General features: G+C 41.2%; 1 protein-coding gene and 1 long non-coding RNA gene across 2 annotated transcripts in view; one reads left to right on the top strand and one right to left on the bottom strand.

Annotated features, from left to right (window-relative positions):
• The window catches only part of caprin1b (cell cycle associated protein 1b), a 93,199-nt gene extending 92,092 nt beyond the window's left edge, over positions 1 to 1,107 (bottom strand). The window contains exon 1 of the mRNA XM_073049631.1: positions 716 to 1,107. Coding sequence (XP_072905732.1) covers positions 716 to 916 — 201 coding nt within the window. The 5' untranslated portion in view covers positions 917 to 1,107. The remainder of the gene's footprint in view (positions 1 to 715) is intronic.
• Positions 1,108 to 11,760: 10,653 nt separating this feature from the next.
• Positions 11,761 to 22,227, top strand: LOC140729637 (uncharacterized). Its single transcript, XR_012099381.1, has 2 exons — positions 11,761 to 15,739; positions 17,912 to 22,227. It is a non-coding gene; the product is annotated as an uncharacterized lncRNA (long non-coding RNA).
• The last annotated feature ends 1,264 nt before the right edge of the window (positions 22,228 to 23,491 follow it).

Raw genomic sequence — 23,491 nt, 5'->3', positions numbered from 1 at the left:
ACGATTTGTTCAGAGGTAAATGTTGGCATCAGAATTGCATTACACTTCTCCGAATAAAACAAAGCGATATATAACATCTTATCAGAAAGATAGTTTCTGATAAGGCTCATTTCCCCTCAATATTGGACTGATTCTGTCTTCTCGTAAAATGGGACGGCAACAAAACTTATCACCGAGGCACAACTTATGTTGAACGTAGCTTTGCTCCACATGTAAAAGTTTGAAAGCTGAGTGGGGAAAGATGACAACATACAGCTCTCTAATATTAGCAATATTTTGCTTGCAATATCCTTTGAGATGTTGGCCAGCTTATTATTCTAAAATTGAACAAAAAAAAAATCACAATTTTAAGTATAAAGCATACAAATAGCAAATTGAAGAACTAAAACAAATCACAAGGTAAACTCAATTTGAATAAATGTCCTGAAAAGGACAGCAAAGCCACCAGGCACATGTTAAAGTTACCACGATGCAGCCGACTTCCATTTCATGTCCATATCAGTTACTGCACACCCCACCCCCTCTGTCGTTCGCCATAACCACTTCAGAAGGCAAAGGAGATTCTCGAGTAGACACCTTCTCTCAGGGGTGTATGGTTCTACCGCAAGGCCTTCCGCATGTCCACGTTCAGCAAATGGCAGCTGGCAGACAGCCATCTCCCCCCCCCCCACCCCAGTCTCTCGGTCCCACTGCCCTCTCCCCAAGTATTTTTTACCTTCTTCTTCTCCATGTTGCGCACTTTCTTGTCGATGACATTGAGAACCTGCCTGAGTGCCTCATTCTGCGGGTGCGCCGCCTGGCCCTGCCCGGCCTGGAGACTCACCGCAGCAGCGGCGGCGGCGGCGGCGGCGGCCTCGGCTCCGGCGGCGGAAGAGGATCGGGATTCGGCCGCTTTTGTGGCGGTGGCTGCTGGCATTTTCCCTCTTTCTCTTTGTGAATGGAAATTGATTTAATTTTTCTAAAGAAAAATATGTAAAATAAAAAGGAAAGGAAACGGGCTCGGGAGGGGGGAGAAGTTCCGACTTTTGTTGAAACGAAGAAAATGGAAAGAGACGCGACCGGAGCTCTCTCCGCGCGACAGCACACCGAGACTGAGGAGCGGGAGCGCGCACAGGGCGCGCACTTGCAGCCATCAGTCCAGGACCCCGAGGCCCACCTCTCCGCACCACGCCGCCTTTCCACAAAGCTCCTCTCAGCAGACCAGCGGCTGCTAGTATTTTTCAAAAAAAATACCTTCCCCCCTTCATATACATTTTATTTTAAAATATATCAACTGTTCGGTTTAGGAAAAATATCTAAGGCATATCGGAGGACAGCAAAAGCAAGCTGCGCTTGCGCCGTTCAGTCTAGGAAGAAAAGACGCGCAAGATGAGATGCCGAGGCGAAGTTTATTAAGTCACGATATCCTTTATTTGACTAAATGGTGTTTTTTTTTAAAAAAAGAGAAACGCGAGGGTAGTTGAATAGAGAGTTTCAGTCGAGGATTGTGCGGTAGAGATGTCAGGAAGTGATGGGAAAAAAACGGAAAAAAGCGAATGGGAGATGATACTGGGTGATTAAAGTTGTATGGAGGACGGCGAATGGCAGGTTTCTGGGGAATGTGAAAATAAGCGGCGAATTGAGGATTGTAGTGGCTTATCGTCTAGTCAGAACAGTACACAGGATTTAAATAAAATAAGGAATGAGGAGTTTAAGGTATTGCTGGCTTTTGAATGTGGACCGGTTTCTGATATGAATCCAGTTTGATTAATTAAGGATTTGAAAATAATTAGGAGATACCGTTTAATAAGAGATGGAGCGCTTGCTCATGTTTTGTAAAGATAGTAAGCAACATGAGAAAGCTTTAGGGTTAAAAGCTGTGGGAGGAAGGAAGGAGCATGGTACCAAGGAATTATATTGAACGACCGTGGCTTTGGGGAGTCAGAAGTGCGTCGAGATGTACTCATGGGCCAAATTTAAGTAATTTAGTTGGAGGAAGAGTTGCAGATGCTGAACGTTTTAAATGGTTTCGTGGTGGAGTAAGAACAGATAACGGTGTTATTAAATTTGATGAAAAATGTTACCAAATAGGGTTAATTTAGGCTATATGAGGTGTATGGTTCTAGTCTCTTCTACCCTCTATGATATGTTGTCAATTCCAGAAGTTTGGTTATGTAGCAGCAGTATTCGGGGGTAAAAAGTGTTGTCGATGTGATGGAGAACATGACTGTGTTAATTGTAGAGAAGACATTAAGCTAAAATTTAACAATGGTGGAGGGGAACATGGCTCTGCTTATGTAGGGTGTCCTGTATATAAGAAAGCTATAGAAGGACAGCTGTTCAGGTGGAAGTTTCATATGCAGAGACTTTACAGAAAGTACAGAAGACAGTGTTAATGAGACCAGTTAATATCAAGAATACAGATAGATTAAAGTCAGTGTGTAAAATGCATGATTTTATAGCAAAGAATTCATTAGTTGTTGATAAACTTGCTTTCATGTCAGATGTGGTAAATTGTACAGCACAAACTAAGAGGATGGAAAACAAAGTTAAAAGCTGCAGGGAAAAAAAACAACTGGAGATAAAAGTGTTAATTCCAGAAGTTATTGATGGTATTTTACAAGGAGAAATAAATGTTCAGACTTCAAAGAAGGATTGTTTATGTTTTTTTCTTTTCTGTTTTTCTTACAATGGAATGCTAGAAGTTTGTTCGCTAATGGTCAGGGGATTTTAATGCTCGCAGTACTATGTGAGGTTGTAGTGACACAAATGCAAAAGGGATAGTGGAGGAAGACTTTCTGGTGTGCTTGAATGATGCTCAGTAGGTGGCGGTAATGCACTTTGTGTTGGTCTGCCAACTGCCATTAAATGTTACTAGAACAACAGAATAAACATGTTTTGTCTTTTTCTTTTACATTTTATTAAGTGAAGCATCTTGTTCCTGGTACTGCAGTTATTTCCTAGTGTGAGCAACAAACTGTCTGCTAAAGGAACTCAGTGGGATGAGCAGCATGGGGGTGGGGTGAGTTCTGCGGACGGTTTGGGTGGAAATCCTACATGAGGGCTGGCGAGAGAGAAGATAGCCAGCAAGGGGAAACATGAGCCTGATACTGTAATTTGTGGGGTGGGGGGAACGAGGTGCCAGGGGCAGTTTGGAGAGGGCAGGCACCATTTGTAGGAAAAAAAGGCCAGTTGAACGTTTCAGGTCAAGACCCTGTATCAAGAAAGAGAATGCAGAACACAGTTATCTGCTCGGAAGAGGTCTCAGGGAGGGTGTGAGACGGGAATGTAAGAGGACATAAAGTTGGTCATTCAATCATGACAACGTTAGTTGAGTGCTAAGACCACTCCTTTCATAATGTCTTCAGTTTTGGGTGGATGGGAAATGAATGGAGACAATCTTGGGTTGTTTGATGTGAAACATGGGCCCAGTGTACCCCTTTCTGTCACCCCTGTATGGTTATCCCTTTGCCTGTGGTTGATTTAAGCCTTCAAGATCAAGACAGAGGGTGATTGTATATCAGTGACACAGCAATATGTACAGGGCAGAGATATTATGGCTTCTTGCATATGTACACACATGGTTCAAATGATCCAGTGACAGGTCATTCAGGTGCTTCTGTTTATGTTCCAAAGTTTCAGGTTCTGTTAAGAAGATTATCAAAGTATCAGTATTTCCATCTGAGACTGCAATCATTTTAGCCCTGGAATGGGTGAAAGAAGAATGTCCTGACTATCTCCTTCTCTGCTCTGATTTATTACTGGTTTTGACATCTATTAAAAAGGTTTCAAACAGTAGGCCAGACACTCTGCTTACGATTGGACAACGTCTGTTGAGGCTGCAGGATTTTGGCTTGTGTATCCATTTATCATGGGTTCCTTCATGGTTGATGGAAACAAGATGGTGGGCATTCTAGCCAAATAATCACTTAAAAGAAAGGCAAGAGTAGATATCAGTCCACTGGGAGATGATGCTGGAGGGGTAGTAATGGGAGATAAGGAAATAGCGGAAGAACTATTTTGCGTCAGTCTTCACTGTGGAAGACACCAGCAGTACGCCAGAGGTTCAAAAGTGTCAGGACAGAAGTGAGTGAAGTTGCCTCCACTGGGGAGAAGGTGCTTGAGAAACTGAAAGTTCTGAAGGTAGATATGCAAGGCACCTGGACTTCATGGTCCACTCCCAGAGTTCTGAAGGAGGTAACTGAAGAGATTGTGGAGGCATTAGTAAAGATATTTCAAGAATCAACGGATTTTGGAATGGTTCCAGATGACTGTAAAATTGTAGATGTTACTCCACCCTTCAAGAAGGGAGAGAGGCAGAAGAAAGGAAATCACAGGCCGGCTAGTCTGACCTCAGTGAGTGAGATGATGAAGTTGATTGTTAAGAATGCGGTTTTGGTGTACTGGGAGGCACATGATAAAATAGGCTGAAGCCAGTATGGTTTCCTAAAGGGAAAATCTTGCTTGACAAATCTGTTGGAATTCTTTGAAGAAATAACAAGCAGGATAGACAAAGGAGAATTGGTGGATGTTGTGTGCTTGGATTTTCAGAAGATCTTTAACAAGGTGCTTAACAAGTTAAGAGCGGATGGTATTATAGGAAAGATACTAGCGTGGATAAAACAGTGGCTGATTGGCAGGAGGCAAGGTGTGGGAATACAGTGAGCCTTTTCTGGTCGACTGCCAGTGACTAGTGTTCCACAGCGATTGGTGTTGGGATCAGCTCTTTTTACATTTCATGTCAATGATTTGGATGAAAGAATTGATGGCTTTGTGGCCAACTTTTGGACGATACAAAGATAGGTGGAGGAGCAGTTAGTTTTGAGGAAGTAGGCTACAGAAGGACTTAGATTAGGAGAAAGGGCAAAGAAGTGTCGAATGGACTACAGTGTCGGGAAGTGTATTGGTTATGCTCTTTGACAGAAGTAAAAGCTTAAGACGATTTTCTAAATGGAGAGAAAATTCATAAATTCTGAGGTGCCTGGGAATTTTCATGCAGTATCCCCTTAATTTGCAGGTTGAGTCAGTGGTGAGGAAGGCAAATGCAATATTAGCATTCATTGACAGAGGATGAGAATATAAAAGCAAGGATCTAATGTTAGGACTTTAAAAGGCACTGGTGAAGCCTCATTAGGGGTATTGTAAGTAGCTTTGGGCTCCTTATCTAAGAAAGGATGTGCATAAATTGGAGAGGGTTCAAAGGAGGTTCACAAAAATGATTCTGGGATTGAAAAGCTTGTCATATGAAAAATGTTTGATGGCTTTGGGCCCGCACACTAGAATTCAGAAGAATGAGGGCCTTCTCATTGAAATCTATCAAATGTTGAAAGGCCTTGATAGAGTAGATTTGGAGAGAATGTTGTCTCTGGTGAGGAGTATTAGACCAGAGGACACAGCCTTAGAATAGAGGGACGCTCATTTAGAACAGAGATTGGTGAATCTGTGGAATTCATTGCCATAGGCAGCTGTGGAAGCCAATTCATTGGGTATATTGAAGGCAAAGGTTGATAGGTTCTAGATTAATCAGGCCATGAAGAGATACGAGAAGAAAATGGATCAGTCCTGATGAAATGGTAGAGCAGACTTGATGGGCCAAATGGCTTATTCGGCTCGTACGTCTTATGGTGTATGGTCTTAAAAATTAAGGAAGTAAATGTCGTGGTGCCTTAGATAAAGGGGAGTTGAACGTTAATTAAATGTTTATTTGATCACTGTGGTACCAGAACTGGGGGAAAACAGGACAGCATTTATATAAAACTGAGAGCATGGTGGGAGCTCAACTGGGGAATGGGTATAAAAGGAGGGCAGAAGTTATACATTTACATATTGGGCATACTAAGTTGAATAATTCCCTGTTCAGAATTATTATGCATGATATGGACATTTGTAGGGAAAACATGTCAAGAAACGGTGTAGCATGCAGTATATTGTTTGAATGCAGTTCCTATGAAATCTTTGGGACAAACAGTTTAACATGGAAAGTTTGTTAGGATATCACCATCTTTGTAATATATATGTGCATGTTTGACATTATAAAAAGCAATAGGCTTTTTGATATTATTTGAGGGTTTTTTTGGGGGGATGGGAATTTGGTGGGTATTCTTCCTGCAGCTTTGCTCCATACTCCACCTAAGTACATGGCAGTAATGCACCTTGTGTTGGCCTGCCAAGCACCATTAAACTTTCCAATAAGAAGTGGTTAGACAAGGGCCAGGAAATGATTGGATGGAGGAGGGGTGAAGGATGATGGGCAGATGGTGATGCGTGGAGATGGAAGACAGACAGGTGAATCCAGGTTAAAAAGCAAGTGTGAGTTGGTGGCTGTGAAGGTTGAGACAGCTGCTGAAGTGTGATAAGCAATTTCTGGAATCTGACAATAAGTTGATAATAGGAGCCATTCAGGAAGGGGTGAAGGGCAGATTGAGGTGGAACCCACTGGGTTATCTGTATGGGTAATGGGTGGATGGAACCAGAAGCAGGTAAAAATGGTGATTGGGGGAGGGGGCTAGAGAGGGTTATGAAAAAAGAGACAAAAATGGAAGGATTGATGGGTCAGAAGGAGAGAGTGGGGAATTACCAGGAGGTATTTACACCTACTGCCTGCACTTTATTCTGTTCTTTGTTTTACCTTGTATGACCTCAATTTAATGTTGTTATGAATTAATTTGTATGGACAGTATGGAAGCTTTGCACTGTACCTCTGACAATAATCAAATAAATAAAGGTTACTTTAAAATGGAACATTCAGTGTTCATGCCACTGGGTTGTAAACTACCCAGACTAAATAGGAAGTGCTGCAAACCCAAGGAACAACATCACATATTCCACCAGGGTAGTTTAAAACATAACATTAAATTTTCCAGTATCAGGAAACCCTTACCTCATGCATTATCTCCTCGCTGTCTCTCCTTCCAATCCGCATTTTCCCAATCCTTTTGTCTGATATCCTTCACTGCACCTTAATCCACCAATCTCCTGTTGGCTCCTGTCACTTCACTCCCTCCATCTCTTTATACTGACTATCCTCCCTCCCCACCCTCAGTTACACATGGAGGATGTCCTAAACAAGCCAAGTGCTTCCTAGCAACAAACCCCACCATTGTCAATGTTATCCACAACTGTAAGCAGCCCTACAGCTTTCTAATAAGCATCAACTTATAACTTGCATTTAAGATAAGATTTCAATAAACTTTCATTGTTTTTTGTAATAAGGTTAAAATTTAAGCTACACAAGGAGATTACACTGGATAGCACAGTAAAGTGGTTTAAGCATCAAAGTGGTAAATTAGTTTAGCTAAACCCGCATAGCTCCGTCCATCCAGTTCCATCCCAATCTCCAGTGCTGTTTTTGTGGAGTATGCAAAAAACTCTTTGTGACTGCACTTGTTTCCTCTGAATGCTCCTGTTTACACTCACATCCCAAAAGCATGAATTTCAAACTATAATTTGCCCTTTCTGTGAGAACAAAATCCAAGAATCAAGATTGTTTACTGTAATTTCCAGTACGTAAGTGTAAAGGAGAACAAAATAGTTGTTACTCCAGATCCAATGCAGCATATAAGAAACATGTTAAAATAAAGAACACTATAATAAAAACATCACAAATATAAATACATAAGATAGCATATACACATAGATTGATTACACGTACATAAAGTGTCCTAGGTACAGGAGTGTACATAATGTGACTGAAAGGAAACGATAAAGTGGTGGTAGGTGTGGGTGGGTTAGTGAAGCGTGGTTTTGATCAACCTCCTGTTGGGAAAAGTAGCCGTTTTTGAGTCTGATGACTGTGACATGGATGCTATGTCTCCTCCTCCCTGTTGGGAGTGGGACATATAGTCCATGAGCAGGGTGGTGGGTTCCTTCCTGACATTACTGGCCTTTTTCCAGCACCTTCTATATGTATGCCCTTGTTGGCAAGTAGGCAGGTGCCGGTGAAGCATTGGGCAGTTTTGATTACCCGGTGTCAAGCTTTACTGTCCGCCACAATTTCCAGACCATACAGTGGGTCTACCACGCATCTGTAGAAGGTCGTGAATGTTGATGTGCATAGTACAGTTTTTTTCAGTCTCATCAGAAAGTAGAGGCATTGGTGAACTTTCTTGATTGTGTAGAATGTGTTCTGGGACCAGGAGAGGGTGTGAAAGATGTGCACTCCCAGGAGTTGGAAACTGCTTGCAGCAATTGAAATAGGTTAGAGTGGGTTTAGTGTAAATGTACGCTTGATGGTCAGTGTAGGGCCATCGGCATATTTCCATGCTGACCCTCCCTATGACTCAGATACGGGGAGGTATAAACTAAAGTTTAGGAATGTCTTAAGGCGACATTGAAGATGTATTTTGGAAAAGAAAACCAGATCTTAGGATCCAACAGCTGGATGATAAAGCAAACAACTGCATGCAAAAGGCTGGATTAGAAGTGACCTCAAATCTTGAAGACTTATGGCATTTACTGAAGAGGAAACCTGAACCCACATAAGTGGAGACCTTGCTGTTTTCGATTATCTTTGATTTTAGCCAGTGACAAGGATTCTTAAAGAGGAGCTTTGTTTTCTCTCTTTGGAAAATAATTAATTCAGAGGAGCTTCACGAAGTACTGTGCGCACATTCTCAGTGAATCCACTGAAGTGCAGAAGTGTGTGATGGTGTTCCATCTGTAAGGGTATTTCAAAGAGGCATGAAATTATTGAATTGTGCCTCAATTGATAAGCACTATAAAATGGGATACTATTTGATTTATTGACATTTTTTCTGAACAATAACTTACAGGCATTATTTCTGACCAGTGCTGAGATAACAGTCTCACTTTGGGTAGTTATTCAGAAATGAAAAAGTAGCAAGAATCAGAATCAGATTTATTATCACTGTTCCATATCATGTGAAATTTGTTGTCTTGTGGTAGCAATATAGTGGGAAGACATAAAATTACTTGAAATCACAAAACAAATAGTGTCAAGAAAAGGAACAATGAGGTAATGTTCATGAATTTTTGGGAAATTTGATGACGGGGAAAGAAGCGGTTTCTGAATCATCAGGACTTTGCTCTTGTAAGTTCTTCTTAAAGGTGGTAATGAGAAGATTCAAGTTTATTTATCGTACGTACATCGAAGCATACAGTGAAACGCATTGTTTGCATTAACTAAGGGATGTGCTGGGGCAGCTCGTAAGTGTCACCACACATTCCGGTGCCAATATAGCATGCCCACAATGCTCGGCAGAAACACATAGAATGCAACAAAACAGAACAGAACAGCAGCAAAACGAAACAAGCCCTGTTCCTTCCTCCCACACACACAAGTACACAGTCCTCCAACCCCAGGACAGGCTGTCTTCAGCCTACAGCCCTGGTGGACACTGGGCCTTCGACTTCCCCCAACAGACTCAAGGCTCCAGTCAATGGACTGTGACTTCCAGACTTCCAATCGCCCTGTGGGCCTTGGTCTTCTGCATCGACTCCAGGACCCACTGATCTCTGAATACTAGGATTCATTCCAGACTCACCATTAATGAGACCTTGAACACTTAGTTTCAAATTCCAGTCTTGCCCCAAACTCCTCCCCCCTCCCCAAAATCTCCCCAACAAACTTAAAAAAACAACTTTAATAGGGCATGTCCTGGATGGTGAAGACCCTTTATGGTGGATGCAGCCTTCTTGACGCACCACCTCTTGAAGATGTCCCCAGTGGTGTGGAGAATTGTGCCAAATTGCTCTGGGTCCAGGTTCTTGCTCAGGCAGCAGTAACTTCTAACTATAAGAACCTCAAAGTATTTCATCACAGTAGCTGAACATTGATAGCTGTTGAGGCAGCTCACCCTGCTCTGCTTGGGGGGAGCTGGTATGACTGCTGCTCTTTTGAAGTAGGTGGAAACCTCAGACTGCAGCAGTGAGAGGTTGAAAATGTCCTTGTACACTCCACCTGGTTTGCACAGGTTTGTACACCATTGGTACCTGACACCTTGTGAAGGTTCATCCTCTCGAGGGATGTTCTGTCATCAGCATCCAAGATGGAGAACACAAGGTTGCTAGATGCTGTGGGAATTCACACAAAAGTAATGTTATTCTGAAGACAGATGATGGAATTCTGAATCAACAGACACAAAATGTTAGAGGAACTCAGTGGATCGGGCAGTGACTATGGAAGAAAATGAACAGTTGACGTTTCGGGCCAAGATCCTACATCAAGACTCAAAGTACCAGTTCTACCAGACAGCAGAAGATGGTGATAGAGGGGAACTGGTTGCATTCATTGTCAAGAAAGAAGCGGAGAGCCTTGAGGCCTCATCTCAGCTATTTATGCTGTTAGGTTTCACCTTGTAGAAAGTAATAGCATATAAGCCCTGCCACAGCTGTCATGCATCCAGTCACATCTCCAATTTGGCACAGAATTGTTTTCCTGCTCTCATGATGGCCTTTAGACTTCTTGTAGGATTCTGGATCACTGATCCAACCTTCAGCAGACTGTGAAACTTCTGGTTCATCTGCAACTTCTAGTTTGGGAATACTCAGTATGTTTGCAAAGGCCTGCTTTTACCCCCAGACGTTCTTATGAAGTCAGTGACAGCTGAGACATATTAATTCAAATCCAAAGATGATCCTTGAGTATGGTCCAGTCCACTGATTCAAAGCAATCCTGTAAATACTCCTCTGCTTCCCTTGATCGTACCTTCTTTGTCCTCACCACAGGTGCTGTGGTCCTCAGTCTTTGCCTATTCCAGCCGGGTGAACAGGAATACAATTTGGAGTGGATGTGAGGGGAAGGGAGGTAACGGGGGTGGTGCACAGAAACAAAAAAAAGTATCAGTATTCTTGATTGATTCCTGTTCAATAATTCCTAATAATAACAAAAAAAATCTCACCAGTGAATGACGATACAATGAAGATTTACTCCTTTGACTGCTTTATTTGGTATTGTTGGAGAAAAGGATATTAATTTGGAGCCATCTGATTTGCACATTTTGGCTTTTATGTCTCTTATGGCCAGAAGGACGCTTATGCTTAAATGGAAAGATGTGGCCCCTCCTATTCACGCCCAATGGTTACGTGATGTGATGTCATGTTTAAATTTAGAGAAGATTCAATGTTCAATCTTTGAATTTAATCAAGACTTTCCAACATTGTGGGAACCTTTTCTGAATTATTTTCAAAACCTTTGATTTGCTGCTAAAGCACAGATGATGACTAACAATCTTTTTTTCTTTTTTTTCAACTAATCAGCTTCGGTCTTGGTCGTGGGTCAGATTTTTAAAAATATAATAAAATTATTATTTTTCAATGTTACAAAATAATTGACTTGTATGAATATGGGGTAAGGAATCTTTATATGCAATTTAGTTTAATGTATTGATGTATATTTTTTTCTGTACTCTGTATTCTTATATATATAAATTAATAAAAATATTGGGAAGGAAGATTTGCCTCTGATGGCCATCCTCCAACTGATTTTAAGCTTTTGTGTGAATATTAGCCACCTAGATGTGTGCTAGAAAACTTTGGTAGCTGTAAATCTGAATCCCAGTTGAAGTTAGCTCAGAGGCTTTGTGACAGTATGCTCTCTGCTGTGTTATAAGTTCTGCTTCCTGGGTGCAGTTTCATAATTCCTTGAACAAATCTTCATTTGCTTTAAAAACATCTAATTAAAATCAAAACCAATGCCAATTCATTTTCCTGAAAAACAATCAATCGGGTGTGGCAGGCAGAGCGTTGATTGCCAAAGCTAATATCCTGATCCAAGTTTATGTCATTTTACAAAATTTCCATTGACTTCAGCTGAAACAATACCCCGGCTTTTTTAAAAAAAACTCACAGTTCTTTTGACAATAGAACTTTTCAGAATTATCTTTGAAATAAATTCTTGAAACGCTTCTGGGGAGGAAATGCAATCAGAACAGTACAGAGGAGCGAAACCAGAAAATGCTAGCGATATTCATCCAAAGTTGAAGAAAGGTTTCTCAGCCTGAAACATAAACTCTATTTCATTCTCCACAAATGTTGCCTGAGCTGCCAAGGTTTTCCAGTGAGCATCTGTAACCAGCCTAAGCTAGATTCATCCATAACAGACCTGTGCTGTTATCTGGCAATAAGGTCTTTGATAGCCTAACACAAAGACACAATTGACACTGCAATACAGTATAATGAAACTTGTTCCATCAGCCTTGCTGAGCAGAAGACCTTAGGATGGTGTACACATTCATGCAGTTCCAAAATGAAACTCAAGGAAGAAATTCATAATTGAATATAATTGCTCTGTCAAGACACCACTGGTTAACGGGTCAGAAAGTGGACTTAGTTCATTCAGTTCTGGAAATAGATGTGCCACAGTATTGCTTGTGTACTGCATCAAGACTTTTACCACATTCATCAGGAATTTGGTAAATCAAGGGTGTGTCGTAGATTGCGTGACAATCAGAGGCATTCTAGGATCTGCTCCTGCTACGTTTGCAGAGGTAGATGTCCAAACTGGCGGTGCACCCAGTCACAGTGCCCGCTCCAGCTACTAGTGTAGTTGTTAGTCCTTTATGATTGCAAGACACTGCTGGATATTAAGAGCACCAAGTACTGCAAGTCTACCTCACTAGCGAGTTGCTGGATAGCAGAGGAGCTGTGCAGCATAGGCTTGCGTACCGTGGCATCGCCTGCTACAGCCACCCAGGGAAGAAGGCATCGGAACCATAGTAAAAATGCTGGTATTCATGCGAGACTAAAGGCGAAACTCTACTGGCTGGCTCTCCTCTTATTTCTGTTTTCAAATGTTCAGTCACTAGTAAAGGAAACAGATTAATTGCATCTACAACTGAATCAGCTTGAGTTGAAGGAGGGCTGTGAGCCCATCCTGATGGAAACGTGGTTCTTGGACACCGCTGCTGAAACGGCCATCCGGTTAGAGGGTTTCGTCTCTTTTTGGCCAATAAAAATCCTGCGACTCGCGGCGGAGCGCTGTGCATCTACATGAATAAAAGCTGGTGGTGAACGCTTCAGTGGTGATGACCCACTGTTCACCTCTGGTATACTTTTTAAACAGTGAAGTGCAGGCCCTTCTATTAATGTTGGGGCAGTGCTGTGTAAGCTCTATAGGATCATCAGTAACTTCCTTTCTTTATTGTTGCTGGTGACTTCAATCATACTAATTTCCAATTCTATCAGCATGTTGACTTTGCTACCAGAGGCAAGAACACATTAGACCTGGTTTATACCAACATCCCTGGTGCATGCAAGGCTGCCCATGCCCCCAGCTTGGATACTGTGACCGGTTATCTATTATGCTAATTCCTGCATACAGACAACTGATTAAATGAGATAAAGACCTGGCCAGAAGGAGCAACCTCAGCATTGCAGGACAGTTTTGAAAACACAGACTGGACCATGTTCAGGGAGACCTATGACCGTCACGTTAACGTCGATGGATATGTGAGATCTATGGCTGTCTACATAGAGATGAGCATTGAGGACATCACTGTTATTAAACACATCTCTCTGAGGGCAAACCAGAAGCCATGGTTGACAGCAGAGTTCAGGATGCTGCCTTCAGCTCAGGGAATAAGATGCTTTTAGATTAGCAAGAACTATGTTTCCTCGCCCATCAGGAAGGGAAAACACAGAGACACAAAGCACATGTGGCAGGACAATCAGACCATAAACCAACACCTGTGCAAATCACTACAGCATCTGGTGACCCTGTGATCTCTGTCTCAGAAGCCAACATCAGAGCATCTTTCAGGAGGTTGAACTCTTGATGGTGTGCCAACCAACTGGTAGGAGTGTTCAAGGGCATCTTCAAGCTCTCACTGCTGCAGTCCCACCTGCTTCAAAAGGGTGACAGGTATACCAGTGCCCAAGAGAGCAGGGTGAGCTGCCTCAGTGACCTTCGCCTGCTAGCACTCACACCTGCTGTGATGAAGAGCTTTGAGAGATTGGTTACAGATAGAAACAACTCCTGCCTAAGCAGGGACCTGGGCCTGAGTCAATTTGTCTATTGACTCCATAGGTCTACAGTGGATGCAATCTCACTCGCTCTCCACTCAGCCATGCAGCAGTTGTGAATTTAAAACTTAAATTATTTGAAATTCCATTCCTTAACTTTTTTCAACACTCATATAACTTTATCTTTTTTAGAAATTAACCAATCAGCTAAAAGAGAGATCTGCAATTATCCTTGTGCTTTATTTAAATAATGGTTTCTGTGCCAACTGACCTCCTATCATTAGACAGGAGATACCACAGCATTAGGACAAGGACGATTAGAATCTGTACCAACTGACCCCCTACCACCAGGCAGGAGGGTACCATGGCATTAGGACAAGAACTGTTAGGATGGGAAACAGCTTCTTCCTCCAGGCCATAAGACTACTGAATTCCCTGCCATCATATATGAATCTCATCATAGGGTCTTACTGAATATGAAGCACCAATAGTGTTATACAGTTTACTATTTAACATGTATTGTACATGCTCCTTATTATTTGTTAATTTATTTGTGGTAATTATGAGTGTGAGTTATATGTACTGTGTTGTGCACCTTGTTGCGTTCATAAATATCACTATCGCTACTGACCTGTCACTGCAACAGGTTCCTCAGTCCATCTGTGACATAGCTTAATGCAGTGGTTCTTGTGTGTTATAGAATTTCACTGGGGCCGTGGGGGTCGGGAGGGTGGTGGGCACACACGTAACTATCACAGGCTTCTCATGCATCATCACTGAGTGGGTTCTGGAAATAAATAGCCGGCCAGTGATGTAGTGGGCTTGATACTTCCGTATCTTGCCGTGCAAACCCTTTGGACAACTACATTATCCATAGGGTCACCATCAGTCAATGACAGCTCGACGGCACTCAACAGTGGCAACAACATAATGAATCGACATACAAATGAGTCATACTCAAATTCATTTGTGGAATAGGTTTGAGTGTTGAGCGGATTTTGTTGTCTTATTTTGCTGATTTTCTCATCGATAACACACTTCTGTGGGCTACGCTGAGCATTAGTTAAATATCTATTTAGTTACAAAAAAAATTACAAGAACAATTTGTCACAAAAATTTAAAAAAGAGATCAAACCTAACACCCAATTCTATCTACTGGCTTTTCACCTTGTTTTGCATTTAATAGTGAGAGTGAAATTCTGCCAAATAAAAATTAATAGTTTTGACAAATATGTGAATTGATTTGTTCTGATTTCAGAAGGAGCTAGGAGTAGCAGCTTACTATCTCCACTACCTAACAGCCAGCTTCCAAATTGGAGTGGCATGGTAGCATAGTGGTTAGCACACTGCTTTACAGTACAGCCGACAAAGGTTCAATTACCGCCACTGTCTATAAGGAGGATGTATGTCCTTTCTGGGACCGCTCGGGTTTCCTCTGGTACTCCGGTTTCATCCCACAGTCCAAAGACGTCCCAGTTGCTGTTAATTGGTCATTGTAATTTGTCCCATGATTAGGCTCAGATTAAATCGAGCGATTGTTGGGCGGTGTGGGTTGAAGCACCGGAAAGGTCTATACCGCACTAAGAATTTAAATTTAAAAAATAGGCATTGCATTTTCAAAAGTCGGTCGTTAGCAATGCATTTTCTTGGTATGTCAATGATTTCCAGCCAGCAATGAAATATCAATTAATGTGCTGTTCTCATTGGTACCAAAACAGACTTAACAGAAAAACAGCATTTTCACCTCCTTTCCCAGAAAGAGTAAAGTGCAATCATCTAGATGAAGTACACCTATATGTCTGGAGCTACCAGGGGACTGTCGATCCCAATCTGCATGTCAGTAAGTTGTTTGACAGTGATGTATGTGATATCAATGTGGCATGTTGTATTCTACCAAAGCACCTTTTAACATTTACTGTACCTGAACAGTGAATGTGAAACAGGATGACAGGCACTAATTTTTGAAAGATCCATAGTGTGAATCTACAGTTAGAAGGAAGGAGGCAATGACATAGTTTTGCAAATGATTTAAAGGACGTAGAAAAAAAGGAAAAATATTGCAAAATCAGGAGGAAAATTGGTCATTTCAAGGTGAATCATTTTATATTTGAAGTTTTCATTTTGTTTTTACGAATTACAAGAAAAAGTTGATTTCCCATCTGGCATCACAAGAAGCTGCATGGGAAGTTACCAGCACTGAGGAAAGAAGTCTCCAGCCTTATTCAGGAAAAGTAGTTGAAATTGTAACTTTTTGCTGTTAAAATGTCACTAAGTTTGGGATTCTAATGCAAACACACGAGCCTATGCTTGCTGTTCACTTTTTGTGGTGATTGACTTCCCATCTGTGCTCCTTATGGAGTCAAGCAGTGGAGCACCAGCTTGCAGCAGTCCACACTCAAGTTGCAGCACCTGCTCTCTGAATCTATATCATGTTGGACAATCACTCATTACGGGCTCCTGCAGGGAGTCGGGCCAGTGTGCAGGGCCAGTCTTTTCACCCTGAATGGGACACTTCTGCTCACAGATCTGTAAACTCCCCTCACCTCCCAGCAGGGTATCCGAGATGTCTCCCTCCAGCAGATCTGTGGGAAGAAATGATTGGAAAAAAAAGATCACATTTTGTATTAATTGAGTTTATTTGTTTTAATTGTTAAATAATAAATTATGTTTTTATCTTTTCTAATTAAAAAAATAACAAAAAAAGTTTAGTTTCTTCATTGACCTTTCATAGTTTCTGAATTTTTTAACTTTAGGCACATTTGTAAACATTGAAATTCTTAGACACCGCTCTATCAGGAGGGAATTTCTTGATCACACAAAGCTCTAGTACAAAGCTCTTTGAAGATAGGAACAGCTAGTGTAAATTAGTCAACACAAGAAAATCTGTTAAAGCTGATGGTATAGTTACCATCAAAAATAAGGCCAATAGCCACAAATTTCTCAAATAAAACTGAACATGAGCTGATCTTATCCATGGACTGTTTAATTTGATGAATTGTGCCTGAAGAATATTGTCATCCCAATTCCATTACTGCCCCCATGCTCACCCTCACCTGTAGGTGGCACTATTTGTTAAGAGTCAGCTAGAAGCAATGATTGTGAATGCACATCCTGTGCTCTTGTCCATTGATTACTCAAGATGCACCAATAACTTGTTCTTTATGAATAGATGGAATCCTCACAAATGAACTTCTTGAATGGCAATCCTTCAACAGTGTCGCCAAATAATACAATGTTCCCCCCCCCCCCCCCCCCCATAGAACATAAGAAATGTTTCCATTTTTTAGGCTGGTAGTCCTGGCATAGATACAATGTAGCCTCATCCCTGATGGGAGTGGGAATGTAGCCTCATCCCTGATGGGAGTGGGTCAAATAGTTTATAAGCAGGATGGGTGAATCCTTTATGATGTTGCTGGCCCTTACCTGGCACCCTCCTGTATATAAGGCAGATAGGCTGGTGCCAGTGATGAGTTAGGCAGTTTTAACTACCTTCTTATGAGTCCCTCAATGACTCTCATGAGGTTGATGGTACCGACACCTCACTTCTGAACCTGGTGTGTTCCTTATCCATTGAGCTTGCATTAACTTACAATCATTTTGAGGGATGTGAAGGTTCTTTACCAATACCCCAGCTAGAACTAGGTCATGTGACAGGTCTATATCAAATGGTTCTCAGTTCATATGGTTCAAAACAATGACCGATGCCCCAAACTGAGATGAGATGAAATACAATTCCCTTTACTCTTTAGAAGGCATTTATCGTACCAAAAAAAGAAAGCCAGTTAGCAATATAATATTCCGAGTATCACTGTGCAGCATGTAAACTGAGAACAGAGCTGTGTCATGTTCCACAGATGGATCGAAGGTGGTATCTTGTAGGATCCAGTAGTGGTAGCATATGGTGGGAGAAAAGTTGGTAGCCCAGAAAGGTGAATATAAAATGACGAAGAATAAATTCTTAAAGTTCTATAAGGTAATACATTTTAACATTTACCATTTTTTTAAATTACAGATGGCCTTTTCTTTCACTGCCAGCCATTGGAAAAGCTGCATTAATGTGTGAGAACGGTAATTCATCACATCCAGCAAGAAACCCCAGAAGAGAATCGGCATTGTCGGCTTGTCTCCAGCTTATGGTTTTGTGGTACACAGGGGAGTTTAGGAAATAATGCATTTACAACAGTATAATAGAGTACCAAAACAAAACCAGAGAACGCTGGAGGCACGCAACACATCAAGCAGATCCAGTGCAGAGAGATATAGTTGACATTTTGGGTCAAAGGCCCCTTTTCAGAACCGGAAAGGCCGGAAAACAAGCGTACATTAAATTGCGGGGGGGGGGGGGGGGGGCAGTTGTTGAGCACAACGGCAATGTGATGATGCAGAACAAAATTGACAAGTTAACTATCGAAAGACTGTAATGTAGAATCATTAGATTCAGTTCATGCACTCAGACAGTTCCAGCCCTCTGTTTCCCCTAGGCCTGGCATTTTCCTTTTGTTCAATAACTTAATTTTTATCTTTCTTAATATTATGTTTCTGTCCACCTCCTCTACCCTTTCAGGCAGAGAATTCCACTTCATAACTAATTTCTACACAAACATGTTCCTCGTGAGTAACCTTTGGTTCTTTTTCTCAAAGGTTGGACTCCATTCGCTATTGAGCACAACATTCCTTTGGCAGTGGAACCAGTTTTTTTTATGGAAGTTTGACATAATCATCTTACTTTCATAGTCCTCTTAGAGAAGATCCAGGATCACAAAGACATTTTTAACCTTTTTTTAAACCACTCGTGCAGGTATATACAGATCTTTCTTCATGCAGTCTTTTTAGAATTGAACCCCTTTATTAAGCTGTTCTTTGTCATTCTTCCTATGAAAGGGCAGCGCTTTGTATTTCTGTGCATTAAGTTTCATCTGGCACATGTCCACTCATTCCAACATTCAGTCTGTGCCATCTTGGAAGCCTAAATTATTCATCTCACTGTGTACCACACTTCTAAGTTTGGTATATTCTCTAATTTTTGAAAACTTATCCTGTATACCCATGTAAGGCATTTGTGATATCCTGAATTGTGTAGCAGGCAAGGTTCCTCACTAACTAGATGCACAAATGAAACAAAGATAATCCAACAAGATGCTGTAGAGGGTAGCAGACACAGCCCCCATCACCACTGAAAGCATTTACATGAGGCACTGTCTCAGCAAGGCACCATCTATCATCTAGGATCCCCACCATTCTGGCCATGTCCATTTCTCACTGCTACCTTTGATCAGAAGCTGCAGAAGTCTGTAAGCCCCAAGTCACTAGATTCAGGACTAGCTGCTTTCCTACAACCACCAGGTTCTTGAACCAACCTGTATAATCACAATTTCACCTACAGAACACCTTTTGCATTACCAGTGACTTGTCTCTGATTGTGATTTTTGCACTGTTGTCTTGTTTTGCATAGTCAGTTCTTCTTCACTGTCTTGTATAGTTTATGTGTAATTTATGTTCTATGTGAATCTACATGCTCATGATTCTGCTGTGTGCAAGTTTTCATCACACCTGTATCTCATTGTACTTGTGCATATGACATTAAACTCAACTTGACTTGATCTTTGGGACTTTAGCACCAGACAGGCACCTGTTCTGGACTGTTAGATACTATTCCTATTAATACCCTTTTAATTCACTTTTTTAGATGAGTAGCATAATGAGTTTTCCAGTAAACTCAGAGTTAAAAAGAATAAGGAAACCTATGCCCCAGAGAATTTAAAGAGATTATTGGAACCAAGACCCTAGTGGGAGACATTGCAGACACCAGGTTCCAATAAGTTTAGAGAGAATATGGGAAAACATGTCCCCAGGGAGCCATGCACCAAACCGTCAGAATTTCCAAGCCAGGGGAGTTTAACTGCATTCATAAATTGAAGATAATTGTGATGCATTCACAGTTCTGTAATCTGTAAAGACCAGGTTTTATTAACCAAAAAACACAGAAGAGAATGATTAAGAGGTGAAATTTTTGTTTTGTATGACTTCTGAAGGTCTGTCTAAACAGTTAAAGACTATGGTAAAGCCAAGTTCAAACAGTGGCTAATTAAAATGATGAGAACAAAAACTACTTCAACTGCCTCATTTTGCCAGAGTATTTTTCCATTAACACTAAAGTAGGCTTGTTGAATGTACTTTTAACCTGGTCTAAAACTTCTAAGACCATTGATCAATTACGAAATGCCATAATGATTTAATAACGTTTGCTACTTGTAATAAACAGTAAATGCTTCCTGTTGCTCTGAATCTACAGACTCACTTTCAAGGATTCTTTACAACTCATGCTCTCAGTACTATTTTTATTTCCACAATTTGTCTTCTTCTGCCATTGGTGTTTGTCAGTCTTTTTCTGCTTATGTAGAGTTTTGGTTAAATCCTTTTTTGTATTTCTTTTTCCTGTAAATGCCTGCATGAAAATAAATGTTGAGATATTATATAGTAATGTATACAAAGTTTGACAATAAATTTACTTTAAACTTTAAGTTTGAAATCCCCTATGGAAGTTTTCTGCGGTAATACTGATAAGGCAAAGTTCCAGTGGACTGGGGAATCTTTCATGCTCAGTTCACTTCCATCAGCTGTCACATCTCACTGTGAAATAAGTTCTTTCCAAAATACTCCTGATTCCTTTCCTCCTGTATCTTTACCAGTGACTTTATCAGCTCAGGCTTCATATTATTAGAATGGATTTTGTAACAGAAAATAACAGGGTAATAGAAGCCATGAGTAGATCCAATGGCTTTGTCTACCTTGCCAAAAGTAAGAGTCAATTTTAATAATTTTCTTGATATACAAATAGTTATCTCATTTGAAGCTCTAATGAAAAAGTTCAAGGATCTGTGGAATTGGGATTATTTCAGAATGAATGGCAAAGTAATTATGTATAATAACTGGGGACAAAGAAGTAAATTTCTTGTTTTCTACACCTCTGCTGTGGGAAAGGTTTGTTACTTCTACCCTATTTGTTCCCATATTTTGTGAACTTCATCCCCCCACCAGCCTCCTCAGCTCCAAAGAAAGCAAAGACGGTATATCCCATCTCCTCATAAGTGAAAAGCTCCACTCCACAAATATCCCAGTGTATCTCTTCTGCACCTTATGCAGTGAAATTCCATCCTTGCTAGAATGTGATGCCACAGCTTCACATAGTACTCCAGCTGCAATCCTTTCTCATTTAGGAAAAGTGCAGATGTGTTATGATGTTTTTCACTAAAAAAGTGAAGACATCTGGTATATACGTCTAATTTTTCTAAGAAGCAAAAGCTAATTCCCTTGCTTGATGATTACTTCTACAAGTAGAAAATGGAGAATCAAAGTGCACAGTGTTCAGAAAATTCCGGGGAAATGCCAGCTATTCCGTGCACAATTGTCAACATTTTGCTGAACAAGTGTCCCTGGTTTAGCAATCCAGCATATACATGTGATCGCATAAATCCTCGGCTTTGTCCCTATTTTGCCAGCTGTGCTCTGATGTTGGATTCACCAGTGGTGGAGCATGCTGTTACTGCAATTCCTTTGCTTTGACTCAGTGCAGGGAGTGTGTCACCAATCACTTAAACAGAAAGAAAGAACACCCAAAGTTCTTGGAAGAATTAACAACTGCCTAGGCCAGGAGACATCACCAAGTCAGTTGTCAAGGCTGTAGCGGTTGTTGTTTGATAGGGCTTGGTTCAAGATGTCCCTCATGATGCCATGGTTACATGGATGGCCTTTTATTGTTTAGAGCTTTATGTTAAGCATCTGGATTCCTCATCTCGCAAGTTCAAGCTGTTGAATATAAAATTAGGAAGTGAATTTTTAGTATGTACAAAGTGAATGTGGCTTGCTTATGATTTGAAAATCTGGGCCAATAACTTTAAAAGGGTTGAATGTTATTTATGATAGAAAGGTATATAGCACCAGGAAAAAAACATTTGGTTCTTCCAAGGAATGGTGCAAACATAATTACTGGTATGGCTGCACTGTTAATTTTTAGTGTGTTTTTACAAAAGCTAGTGTGATGACACCATCCCTGTTAATAAAACAACTAAAATATCACTTTGATATTGATTTTATGTGTAATAACACCCAGTTCAATGTTATGTTACGCCAGCCTTGTGTCACTAGCTATGAGGGTTGCAAGCTGAAACCACTGGCCTTTAAGACCAAGGCCATTTATTGTGCAATTTTCCTGCTGCCACCGGCCAAAATAAAAGAAAGATACTGTTTTGAAAGAGGTGTAAGGAAAATGTCTTATGAATGTTGAGAAATGTACAAAATCAAGAATCAAAAATAAATGAGTTGAACATCTGTGATCTGTACTTACCTAACAGGAAAAAAAAAATCACATTCATGGTGTCCAACCTAGTTATTACATCACCAATTATGTGTCATTCCACCAATGCAGCTGGTCAGTCCTCTGTTTACAAATCAGTCATCTTCAGTGGGCCTGGACCGCTTTGGCCAAGCATCTTTTTTCAGTACCTGCAGGGAATTCTATTTTCTTCCAACCAAGTATGTAGATTCAGTAGAACAGATTATGTAATTCAGTGGAACAGTATGTGTGATTGCAACACTGTGTCAGACAAAGTGGTCAGCAGCACTGGGGCTCCACAGTGGACTGTCCTGTCTCCCTTTCTCTTCACCATCTACACCTCGGACTTCAACTACAACACAGAGTCTTGCCATCTTCAGAAGTTTTCTGATGACTTTGCCATAGTTGGATGCATCAGCAAGGGAGATGAGGCTGAGTATAGGGCTACAGTGGGAAACTTTGTCACATGGTGTGAGCAAAATCATCTGCAGCTTAATGTGAAAAAGACTAAGGAGCTGGTGGTGGACCTGAGGAGGGCCAAGGCACCGGTGATCCCTGTTTCCATCCAAGGGGTCAATGTGGACATGGTGGAGGATTACAAGTACCTGGGGATACAAATTGACAATAAACTGGACTGGTCAAAGAACACTGAGGCTGTCTACAAGAAGGGTCAGAGCCGTCTCTATTTCCTGAGGAGACTGAGGTCCTTTAACATCTGCCGGACAATGCTGAGGATGTTCTACGAGGCTGTGGTGGCCAGTGCTATCATGTTTGCTGTTGTGTGCTGGGGCAGCAGGCTGAGGGTAGCAGACACCAACAGAATCAACAAACTCATTTGCAAGGCCAGTGATGTTGTGGGGGTGGAACTGGACTCTCTGACGGTGGTGTCTGAAAAGAGGATGTTGTCCAAGTTGCATGCCATCTTGGACAATGTCTCCCATCCACTCCATAATGTACTGGTTAGGCACAGGAGTACATTCAGCCAGAGACTCATTCCACCGAGATGTAACACTGAATGTCATAGGAAATCATTCCTGCCTGTGGCCATCAAATTTTACAACTCCTCCCTCAGACTGTCAGACACCCTGAGCCAATAGGCTGGTCCTGGACTTATTTCTACCTGGCATAATTTACTTACTATCATTTAATTATTTATGGTTTTATTTTGCTATATTTCTACACTATTATTGGTTGGTGCAACTGTAGCGAAACCCAATTTCCCTCGGGATCGATAAAGTATGTCTGTCTGTAAAGCTGTCT

This window comes from Hemitrygon akajei, chromosome 6 (assembly GCF_048418815.1).
Source record: "Hemitrygon akajei chromosome 6, sHemAka1.3, whole genome shotgun sequence".
Taxonomy (NCBI): Eukaryota; Metazoa; Chordata; class Chondrichthyes; order Myliobatiformes; family Dasyatidae; genus Hemitrygon; species Hemitrygon akajei.
Note: the sequence above shows the minus strand (reverse complement) of the source record. Positions and strands in the feature narration are given on the sequence as shown.